This window comes from Bubalus bubalis, chromosome 14, assembly GCF_019923935.1.
Source record: "Bubalus bubalis isolate 160015118507 breed Murrah chromosome 14, NDDB_SH_1, whole genome shotgun sequence".
NCBI classification, from domain to species: domain Eukaryota; kingdom Metazoa; phylum Chordata; class Mammalia; order Artiodactyla; family Bovidae; genus Bubalus; species Bubalus bubalis.
In genome coordinates, this window is record NC_059170.1 from 8,754,542 (window position 1) to 8,764,557 (window position 10,016).

A 10,016-nucleotide genomic window follows, 5' to 3' on the forward strand; every position below is an offset into this window, starting at 1 on the left:
TACAGTTCTGAGCCATTTCTAGTTGCCCCAAATGCTCCCTTCATTGGAAGGACTGATGCTGAAGCTGAAATTCTAATACTTTAGCCACCTGATGCAAGGAACTGACTCATTGGAAAAGACCCTGATGCTGGGAAAGCTTGAAGGCGGAGGGAGAAGGTGACGACAGAGAGTGAGATGGTTGGATAGCATCACCGACTCAATGGACATGAGTTTAAGCAAGCTCCAGGAGTTGGTGATGGACAGGGAAGCCTGGCGTGCTGCAGTCCATGGGGTTGCAAAGAGTCATACACAACTGAGCGACTGAACTGAACTGAAATACCCTCTTGCTTTTTCTCTAATCCCAGCTTTTGCCCCTAGAGCTCATTCCAATTCCAGGGTCATCACTTACCAGCTCAGAGAGTGCAGGTGAGCTGTGTAGTTCTGTGCCAGCAGTTACCTCATTTATAAAGCGGGGGAGGCAGTGATGGCAATGGTAATGGCACCTCTAAGGTTGCGGGCAGAACCTGTCTCATAGAGTTGTGGGGTTTTTTTAAACTTATTTTATATTGGAGTATAGCTGATTAACAATGTTGTGATAGTTTCAGGTGAATAGCAAAGAGACTCAGGCATACATACATATGTATCCATTCTCTCATAGGGTTGTTTTAAGGACTGGCCTTGTTAACACACTCAAGCATGTGAAACAGTGCCCGGCATATAGTCAGTGCTGTCCTAGGAGTAATTCCTATCATCATGTATGTCCCCCGGATTTTCTTTATCCACTGCCTTATGTCTGCTTACTTAGGTGGTTGCCAGTTTCTGAACAGTGCTGCAGTTTACATTCATCTAGGTGTTCTTTTGTGCACACATAGGTGAGGGTTAGAGAGTAGGAACATGTTTAGGCTTAATGGTTAAGACAGTCCTCCTTGCACAGGAAGGAACTCTTGCTCACCCTTCCAGATTCAGTTCAAGCTCAGATGTCCTCTTGGCTGAGAAATGTTTCCTGACTTCAACCACAACATGCAGAACCACACACACACACACACACACACACACACACCGTTATTCTAGAATAAAGGGTCACACCTGCAAGTGTGATGCCACCCCCACCAGCCACAGGATCATCAACCTTATAGCTAAGGTGGACTTTCTGAGAATGGAGATGGAGTTTGGAGCCTGCGTTTTAAGCAAGTTTTGAGGGCTCTCATGCACCCAAGAATCTGAGGGCCACTGAGCGGTCCTGGAGGAAAGAAACGTCGTTCAGCTCACTTCTCTATCCCCAGGGCCCAGCACAAGGCCCGGCTCCATGTCAGAGCTCAATAAATGTTTGATGAATGAATATCAGGCTGGCCATTTCCTCAGCTATAAAATAGGAATAATTACATTATACCTTCCTAATAGGAAGGATTGAACGTTAATATTTATGAAGTGTTTTAGAACACTGCCTGGTGCATAGTAAGCTCTCTGCTGGTTACATACATACATGCAGGCATGCATACCATACATAAATCTGCTCCTCAAGGTTAAAGAATCCACATTTATTAAATACGTTCTAACAAGAAAGGAAGGTGGGAAGAGAGGGCCCAGCCCACCTCCCCTCCTCCTCGTCCTTCAGAACAGATCCACTAGTTGGGATCCAGCAGACTGGCTCATTCCCTATTGGCAGGGTCCCCGAGGGGGCCCCCACTGCAGTGCTGAAGCAGGCTTGGGAGCCCTAGTCCTCAGGGCACTTCAGGAGGTCGAAGGTCACGTAGCCCACATAGTCCACCTGATTCACTTCATTCCGGGAACTCACGCGCCAGTAGAAGTTATCCTGGCAGAAGTAAGCTTTCTCTGCAAGGGAGAAAGTGGACCAAGAGGGGTGATTCCAGCTCTCCCACACACACGGACCCAAACAGGAGTATGGTCTTCACAATCACGCTTCCTACCCTTTCAAAATCTTTCCAAGGTTTCCACTGGACATGTCTGTTCCCCACCCCACCCGGGAGATGCTGGAGGGCACAGACCTCCATGTCCAAAGCACTGGCACAGGGCCTGGCACACAGTCGATACTCAGAACAATTCATTCAACAAATCCCATTCATCCATCCAACATTCATCATGCCAAGCACTGTTAGAGACACTGGGGATACAACAGAGGGAAAATGCAGGCATGATCTCAGTCGTTTGGGTGCTTACATGTTAGTGGGGTAAGACATATGATTAACAAGCAAATGCATAAGTAAAGGAGGTTGGTTTTGACAATAGGGAAAGCAATGAAGGAAATGTAAGTGAGCAGTCGAGTGAATAGATAATGAGGGCCAAAGAAGGCCTCTCTGTAGAGGTGGCCTGAGTGCTGAGACCTGAAGGCTGAGAGGGAGGCATCCCAGTGACAATCTGGGGAAAACACCTTCCAGGCAGAGGATACAACTGGCACAAAGGCCCTAAGCTGGGAATGACCTTGATGTGTTCAAAGAACAGCCAGAGGCTGGTGTGAGTGGAGCAGAGCAAAGGGAATGACAGGAGTAGTGGGAGGGGGTGGAGAAGGGGGAGGAGAGGGGTCAGATCAGGCTTCGTTAGTGCCTTCAACCTTGCATGCCCTTCCCCTCCTAGCCCCTCCCTACTCTCAGAAAACATATTTGAAGGTATTGGACAACCAGCGTGGCTTGGACTAGGGTGTCTGCAAAGGAGGTTGTAAATATTTTGGAGGCTGAGCCAACAGCAGTTGTCCGCTGACTGGGGATGAGCAGTGGGAAAGAGAAAGAAAGGGTTAACTCCAGCTACCATCCCCATTTTACATATGGGGAAACTGAGGCTCTGTGAATAGCAGTGACTTGCCCAAAGTCACACACACACATCTATGTAATGTATTATTTATTACTGTATCCCCAGTGGCAGCATGATGCCTAGCATATTACAGGCACTTGATAAATATGGTCTAATAAAGCCTTCATACAAACCAGGTGTCCTGTGCTATGGGGGAAAGAGCTTCCAGCTGGGAGGCAGGAAATCTGGGTTCTAGTTCTCGTTGTGGCCCTGGTCCTCAAATGGTCTGGGAAAATCCCTGACTCTGCGGGGAACTCATCAATGAGGGACATTTGCCTCAGTCTCCACCGGCTTTTTCTTTCTGGCTTGAAATTTGACCAATCGCTAAGGCAGGGGCTTCCCTGGTGGCTCAGATGGTAAAGAATCTGCCTGCAATGTGGGAGACCCGGGTTCGATCCCTGGATGGGGAAGATCCCCTGGAGAAGAGAATGGCTACCCACTCCAGTTTTCTTGCCTGGAGAATTCCATGGACAGAGGAGCCTGGCGGGCTACAATCCATGGAGTCACAAAGAGTCAGACACGACTGAGCGACTAACAACACAGGGTAGGGGAACCTACTGTGGGAGGTATCTCTGGGAGGGATCCTCCCCCTGACCCTGGCTCTCAGCCCTCACCTTGGTACTGAAAGATGTCGTGCGTGCTAATAGGCACCCCGGGGAACGTCTGGTCCACGGGGGTGACGCTCTGGGGATCCACCTTCTGTGTCTTCACGTCGAACCTGCAGGACGGCACCGATGAGACAGGCGCTGAGCCGGCGGGCAGGCGGATGGCGCCCGGGCTCCCCCTGCTGGCGGTCCCCGGGAATCTCACCTCCAGAAGCTCTGCCCGCTGAACAGCAGCACCTTACCCTCAGGGCGCGGGAGGGCCCCGGTGACCTGGGCCACTTCCGGGCCCAGGCCCAACTTGTCCAGACGCCTCGGGCCTAGCACCGACGCGCCGGTGTACACCCACACTTGGCGCCCTGCCGAAGGGAGGCTCACATCGGTCTGGGGGCAGGGAGTGGGGTACACACCCCCCTTGAATGTCAAGAGGGAAAACGCAGGCACGCTCCAGGAGTGCCCGCAGTCTCTGTGCCCAAGGAGCAGAGCCCCTCAGTAGGACTGTGCCAGGGTGCTGTGAGGAGGGCTGAAATTCATCCCTGCTAAATTTGTTCAGGGCTTCCCTGGTGGCTCAGACTGTAAATAATCTGCCTGCAATGCGGGATACCCAATTCGATCCCTGGGTGGGGAAGATCCCCTGGAGAAAGAAGAAATGGCAACCCACTACAGTCTTCTTGCCTGGAGAATCCCCATGGACAGAGGAACCTGGTGGGCTACAGTCCACAGGGTCGCAAAGAGTCGGACACGACTGAGCGACCAAGCACAGCACAGGGGAGGGAGAAAGACGAAAACTAACCAGAGAAGAAGAAAATCTTCTTGGTGAGCGGATCCTCGAAGACGGAGTCCAGCTTGCGAGGCAGCGCAGGCCACGTGCTCTTGACAAGGAAGGGACCCTGCACCCGGCGGCCCCCTCCCTCAGAAAGTCTCCAGTACTTCCTGGGGATGCGAAAAGTGGGGGTGGGGGCACTGAGCCTGGAACCTACGGCCAGTGGGCGGGGAGACACAGGCAGGTCCCGCCTCCAAGCCCCCGCCCCCGACCGCGCAGCCCCGCCCCTCACCCAGCCTTGAAGAAATGCAAGCGGTTCCCAATCTGCGCGATGGCGTCGAAGATGTCCACGTTGCAGACGTCCTCCGCTGGATCCGGGGACTCCGTCGGGGCCGCAGAAGGGCCAGCCGTGGGAGGACCCGTGGGGCCAGCTGCCGGGGGCCCTGTGGGGCCAGTAGTGGGACCCTCTGAGGGGCGGGCGGTGGGAGGCCCCGTGACGCAGACCGTGGGGGGAGCGGTGGGCTGGGGTTCGGTGGTGGTAGTGGTCGGAGGCCGTGGTTCAGGCTCAGGGCGAGGACCTGAAAAGAGATACCGCGTAAGGCAATCGCTGTTCTTGCATCTCTGTGCCTTTGGAGTATCTGCTCCCCGGTGCCTACCTGGAGGTCCCTGGCGCTCTCCCCACTTCAGATGTTGAATCCTGCCTTCCCCCAACCCCGGGCTGGCAGCTTCCTTTCACACACTCACCCCCACCCCCAGGCTGGTGGGGGAGAAGCCTTTTTTGAGCTCTCAAACTGGGTGCCAAACAGTGCTGGGAGCTTTATAAACGCACATTAGCTCCTTTGATCTTCAGAAGGGGGAAAAAGAAAAAACTATGGAGCAGATTCTTTAGTATTTTCATTTCTTTGATGCGGAAACATACTAATGATAATAAGTGGTGATAATAATAAAACTATCAAACATTTATATGGTGCTTGCCATATTCCAGGCATTATTCTAACTCACTTACGCCTCCTAACAACCCCATGAGGCAGGTGTTAGCCCCACTTTACAGATAAGGAAGTTGAGGGGTGAAGTAACCTATCCAACGTCATCTAGTCGGATAGTGGCTGGACCGGCTTTTGAACCTATGTCCGTCTCACTCTAGAGTCCGGGCTCTTTATCGCCATCTCCAAGTCCTGACCTGGCAGCAGTTGTACCCACCAGCCTCAAGGGCTCTCAAAGATAGATATCAGAGTCCTAACTCTCCCCTCCTCCCTATTCTCGGGGTGTTCTGAGCCGGCAGAACCTAGCCCTTCCCTCTCCTCCCTCTATCCCTGCCCCACGCCCTCACCATACAGATGCTGGATGCCCTGAACATCGTCCCTATGCAGGGGGTGCTCCTCGGTGAATCTGTACATAGGGTACATGAGCGCCTCTGGCACGGAGGTGTGATCTAAGCCCAGCGCGTGGCCAAACTCGTGTGCGGCCACAAGGTACAGGCTGTATCCTGGACGAAAGAAGGGAGCCTGAGCTCGGAGCCCTGGGCCGAGCTCCCAGCCCGGGCATCCCTCCCGGTCACCACTGCCCTGGCTGAGGCCCCAGCCACGGAACCTCGGCGCCCCGCCCACCTTGATCCGGGCAGAAGCCCCACTTCTTGTCTTTGTCGAAGTTGGAGGTGGTGGCGCACCAGAGGTGCCCATCATTGCGACCCTCTCTGGTGCAGGCCGAGTATTCCTTGCCCAGGAAGGTGAAGGGGAAGACGCACAGCTCCCCCGCCGCGTTGCCCCCGGTCACCGTTGCATCGACTGGAGAGACCAGAGCCTCGGGTGAGCCAAGTGGAGGTGGGGTGTGGGGGGCAATGAAGAGCCAGGGGCGGGCCAATCGAGGAGCTAGAGAAACTGGGAGGCTTATTTTAAAAGCCCGGGGGGAGTTGTGGGGCACCGCCGACATCTGGCTAGAATAATGGGCGGGGCCTGGGGATCGCAGACCTAGGAGGAGGCTGCAAGCCTGGCTGAAAGGCCAAGCCTCAGCGGATGCGGCGGCGGCATCTGGAAGGCTGGGGGAGGAGCTGCGGTGACGGCAGGCCGAGTCAAGGCCGTCCTGAGCACCGACAGGAGCGGGAAGACAAACGGACGGGTGGAAGGGCCACGCTCGGGAACCAACGCGGAATGAGGGCGCGAGGCTGAATCAGGTAGGTGGGTCAGCGGTACCTCGGCTCGGGCAGAAGCCGTAGAGCTTGTCCTGGTCGTAGTTGGCGGTGGTGGCGCACCAGCGGTAGCCGTCGGAGCGACCATCGGAGGTACAGGCGGAGTAGGTGCGGCCCTGGAAGGTGAACGGGAAGACGCAGGGCTTGCCGTCCGCATTGCCGTCCTGGGTGTAGAGTCCTGGGAGGCCCACACGATTAACTGAAGGTGCCGCGAGTTAACTGACCCACGAGCCACCTATGTCCTCCTCCCATTTCTCGCCTCGTCTCACAGATGAGGGAACTGGGCCCAGAGAACAGGAGAGGGGTTCGCAGGCCACCCTCAGCATCAGTGGCAGAGCTGGGATTAAGAGCCAGCGCTCTGGACCCTCGGGAGGGTGGGCACTCACTCTCGCTGGGGCAGAAGCCGAACTGGCGGTCGGTGTCGTAGTCGGCGGTGGTGCTGCACCAGAGCATGTCGTCGGAACGGCCGTCCGTGGTGCAGGCAGAGTAGGAGCGACCCTGGAAGGTGAAGGGGAAGTGGCAGGCGGCGCCCTTCGCGTTTCCGAAGTAGGTCGGGATCACTGCGGGAAAGGGGGACTGGGGTCAGAGGGACTGGTGATACGCGTGAGAGGAGAAGGGAGTGGGGACCGGGGCAGCTCGGGATCTCACCAACGCCTTTGCCCAGAGACCACAACTCTTCATCGTCGAAGTGGGCATCTCCCTGAATGCCTGCGCCAGGCGGAAAGGCGTGTGCCAGGAGCCCGTTCTTTCCATCGAAGGGATACCCATCTCCATGCTCTGAAGAAGCGGGTGGAGAAGAGAGTGAGACGCGTACGGTTGTGCAGGTTGTGCACTGCCCAAGGGCGCTGGCCTAACTACTGGCTAAAATTCGGCCTAAGAGCCGCAATCCAACATTTGCTGTCCCAGTGCAGTGAGGTGTCGGTCAGGAGGGGGCGCCATAAGGGCGATCGGGCGCCAGGGCTTCGGGGACAGGCAAGAGAAATCCAGGTGCAGGGCCCCCTCTCGTCTCTCTTTGATCCTCCCACCTCTGTCCCCATCTCAGATTCTCCCGATTTCCCCCTTCTTCGCGTTCTCACCTCTAACACCAAACTGGATGACAATGTCAGCTTCGGGGCCGTACACTCGAGTGAAGGTGAGCGGCGTCACCGCGCTCCAGAGCGCGAAAGCGCGGGCAAAGGCGTCGTCGATCACGTCGCGCGGCAGGTCTTCCGAGTAATTTTGGATCCTGGAGGGAAAAGGCAGGAGGATAAAGGGCAGAAGTGAGAGGCGGGAGCCGGGCCAGCAGTGCCACCCGGTGTCTCCGCGACTTCAAATACATAGCCCTGCCTGCGCTCCACGCTTTCAGCTCGAAAGCACTTTCAGACGCACTTTTCTCTTTGGAGTCAGTTGGCGAGGTCCATTTCCCCCGATGGGGGAGACGGAGGCTCTGAGGGGGAGCCACTTGCCTCGAGGCGGGCACATTCAGTGAAAGCCATGGATTGGCCTGAGACGGGATGTGTTCGCCAAGGAGCGGCGCTTGGGAACCCGCCTCTCGCCACCCTCTGCGCCCCGCTCGCCCCCGCGGGGCCCAGCAGCGCACCAGTAGGTGATGTTGTGGTGGTGCCACTTGAGGTCGCCCTCAAAGGTCTGGAATCCGCCCACGTCTGGGACGCCGCAGCGCGGGGCTCGCATGGCGTTCAGGGTGGTGCTGTCCAGCTCGCCAGTCTCGGGCAGGGACAGGCGCCGCTGGAAGCGCAGCAGAGCTCGCTGCAGGGACTGACCGTCCTCGCTCAGCTCTGCCCCAGGAGTGTAGCCATAGCGGTACAGGTATTCCTGTGGAAGGAAGGGCAGAGACGTGGCAGAGCCCCGACGCCCTTTCTCTGCCCTACTGGGCAAGGACTCCATCCCTCCCCGCTCTTGGAGACTAGCAACGAGACACTGTATCCAGTACTCGGTACCCTGGATACCAGGGCTTGTGCCCGCCCCAAGAATCTCCCCTCCATGTGGACATCCTCAGCTCCACTCCACTCCAGGATGCCCCCAGGCAGTGCCTACTTCAGGGCCCCCTAGGGTTTACCCCTGTTCACCCTCAGCCCATCGCCACTCCAGAACCCCCACGTGCTCCTTATCCATTTCCCAGTGCCCATCTAGGAAACCCTCATTAGCCTGTTTCCAGCAGTCCCTGTCCAGAATCTCCCAGGGCCTGTTCTCACTGCTCTGTCCTCCAGAGGTGCCCATCACCACCCCCCCACAACAAGCCCCAGAGTATCTCGTCTGAGACCCCGCGCCCTTCCTGGGACTCCCGGCCAGCCCTTCCCAGCTCTAGATGGGGGAGTGTGCCTACCTCTGCCAGCTGCCTGTTGGTGAGGCTGGTTTGTGGTTCTCCTGGAAAGACCACCACGGTGGGCTGGCGTCGTCTGGGGGCAGCAGAGCAGCAGGCTAGCACCAGGAGCGCCAGGACCAAGGGCTGCCGGGGGCTCATGGTGAGGATAGCACTTGGTCTGGCTGCAGCTGCCCTCCTGGGGGCTTTAAAGAGGCTGTCAACTGAATCAGTGACCCCGCCCCTCTCTGACTGGCCACTTGCAAGAGCTGACTCAGGCCATGGCGTGTGTGTGTGTGTGTGTGTGTGTGTGTGTGTTGGGCAGTCCCAGCATGAGAAGGCAAGGAAAGGGCTTACACCACCTCCCCCCTCTCCCTCCTGCCCACAGCCCCCATTGCCAAGTCAGGCAGGACCCCAGACCCAACAGGAAACCACAGGCCCACAAGGGAAGGATTGGGTTTTGCAAACTGCAGAGCTTGTGAGAACTGCATGAGAGGGAGGGAGGGAGGCAGGGCTGGTTGGAGGACTCCCTGAACCCTCCATCGGAAGACCCCCTAGAGATCAGCCTAAGGAAAAAGGATGGAAAGTTCCCGAGACTTCTGTCTGAGCCAGACGATCCCGCTTCCTGATCAGATGGCCTCCGTGGACCCTCCTCACACTCCCAGGCTCTGCCCTCTTCTCCCTGGAAGTCTGCCTTGACTCAGCTTCCTCTCCCTGCTCCACCTGGGGGCAGAAGGAGTGGGCTCCGCTTGGTGGAAATCGGGGAATTCCATGGAGACAATTCCTGGTCTTCAACAGGCTGGATCCTTGAGAATTGCACAACGGTGGTTGGGAGGTGGGGGGAGGGCAGGTGGGGACAGTGGGAGTGTTGTGGCGTCTGGAAGCCAGCAGACATAGCCTCATTCCTTCAGTGCCTTGGGCAAATGTCTTCACCACTGTGAGTCTGTTTCTTCAGCTGTAAAACTTTACTTTACATGCATGAGAAAACTTAACTTTACCCCTTTCCCGTAGCCGGCTGGGTCCTATCATTCAGGGCTGACAGCACTCTCAGTGGTCTGCTATGTCCCAGGCCCCGGGATACTTATTGTAGCTAAAGGCAATGATGTTGGGATGGGAGAGGAGGGTTTGGGCAGAGCCTGGAGAGGTGGGATGGGGTGGGCCAAGCCTGGCACATCCAATGGCAGGGGTCCTGTTGTTGTTTAGTCACTCAGTCATGTCCAACTCTTTTGCAGCCCCATGGACTGCAGCCCACCAGGCTCCTCTGTCCATGAGATTTGCCAGGCAAGAATACTGGAGTGGGTTGCCATTTCCTTCTCCAGGGGATCTTCCCTGCCCAGGGATTGAACCTGCATCTCCTGCATTAGCAGGCAGGTTGTTTACCAC

General features: G+C 56.5%; 1 protein-coding gene across 1 annotated transcript; it reads right to left on the reverse strand.

The window, feature by feature from the left end:
• Positions 1-1,502: 1,502 nt before the first annotated feature.
• On the reverse strand, positions 1,503-8,848 carry MMP9 (matrix metallopeptidase 9). The gene is made up of 13 exons (XM_006051370.3): positions 8,658-8,848; positions 7,914-8,146; positions 7,411-7,559; positions 6,983-7,111; positions 6,721-6,894; positions 6,339-6,512; positions 5,757-5,933; positions 5,480-5,635; positions 4,442-4,727; positions 4,180-4,319; positions 3,595-3,745; positions 3,399-3,502; positions 1,503-1,812 (listed from the first exon to the last, which is right to left on the reverse strand). The coding sequence occupies exons 1-13, from the start codon at positions 8,793-8,795 to the stop codon at positions 1,694-1,696; spliced, it is 2,130 nt and encodes a 709-aa protein (XP_006051432.3). The 5' UTR covers positions 8,796-8,848; the 3' UTR covers positions 1,503-1,693.
• Positions 8,849-10,016: the final 1,168 nt, after the last annotated feature.

What these genes read in the sequence shown, in the direction of transcription:
- MMP9 (XM_006051370.3), bottom strand. Translation starts at nt 8,795, where the DNA reads ATGAGCCCCCGGCAGCCCTTGGTCCTGGCGCTCCTGGTGCTAGCCTGC. An exon ending in GTCTCTGGGCAAAGGCGTTG is followed by an intron (nt 6,895 to 6,982) that starts GTGAGATCCCGA and finishes CCTTTCCCGCAG; the next exon opens with TGATCCCGACCTACTTCGGA. An exon ending in GAAGATTTTCTTCTTCTCTG is followed by an intron (nt 3,746 to 4,179) that starts GTTAGTTTTCGT and finishes TCCCTTCGGCAG; the next exon opens with GGCGCCAAGTGTGGGTGTAC.